Consider the following 291-nt stretch of genomic DNA (forward strand, 5'->3'; position numbering starts at 1 on the left):
TCGGCCTCGACTCGGGAGCGAAGGGTTTGGTGGCATCATCCGATAAGTCACTGGTGTTGTTAGTCCAGGGCTCCGAGCTCTGCGGGGGGCTCCCACCCATGGCAGGGGGGCTGCTCCTGGGCAGCTTTTTCTTAGTGTTCGTCCTCGTTCTGCTTTTCACTTTCTTCGCGGCCTCGCTCTGCTTGAACGGGGACCTGAGGGAATGGTCCATCATGAAGCTCAGCAAGGTCTCCTCGTCCTGGAGGAGCTCCTCGGAGAGGCCAGGGGTGCTGTCCTCGTGGTGGGCGGTGT

The 291-nt window shown here is 61.2% G+C and overlaps 1 protein-coding gene across 1 annotated transcript in view; it reads right to left on the reverse strand.

Moving 5' to 3' along the window:
- Positions 1 to 7: 7 nt before the first annotated feature.
- The window catches only part of JADE2 (jade family PHD finger 2), a gene marked incomplete at both ends in the record, with an annotated part of 31758 nt that continues 31474 nt past the window's right edge, over positions 8 to 291 (reverse strand). Inside the window, 1 exon segment of the mRNA XM_009877743.1 lies at positions 8 to 291. This exon segment is cut by the window's right edge and continues 4 nt beyond it. Coding sequence (XP_009876045.1) covers positions 8 to 291 — 284 coding nt within the window.

The sequence above is a fragment of the Apaloderma vittatum genome, unplaced genomic scaffold, assembly GCF_000703405.1.
Source record: "Apaloderma vittatum isolate BGI_N311 unplaced genomic scaffold, ASM70340v1 scaffold23711, whole genome shotgun sequence".
Taxonomy (NCBI): Eukaryota; Metazoa; Chordata; class Aves; order Trogoniformes; family Trogonidae; genus Apaloderma; species Apaloderma vittatum.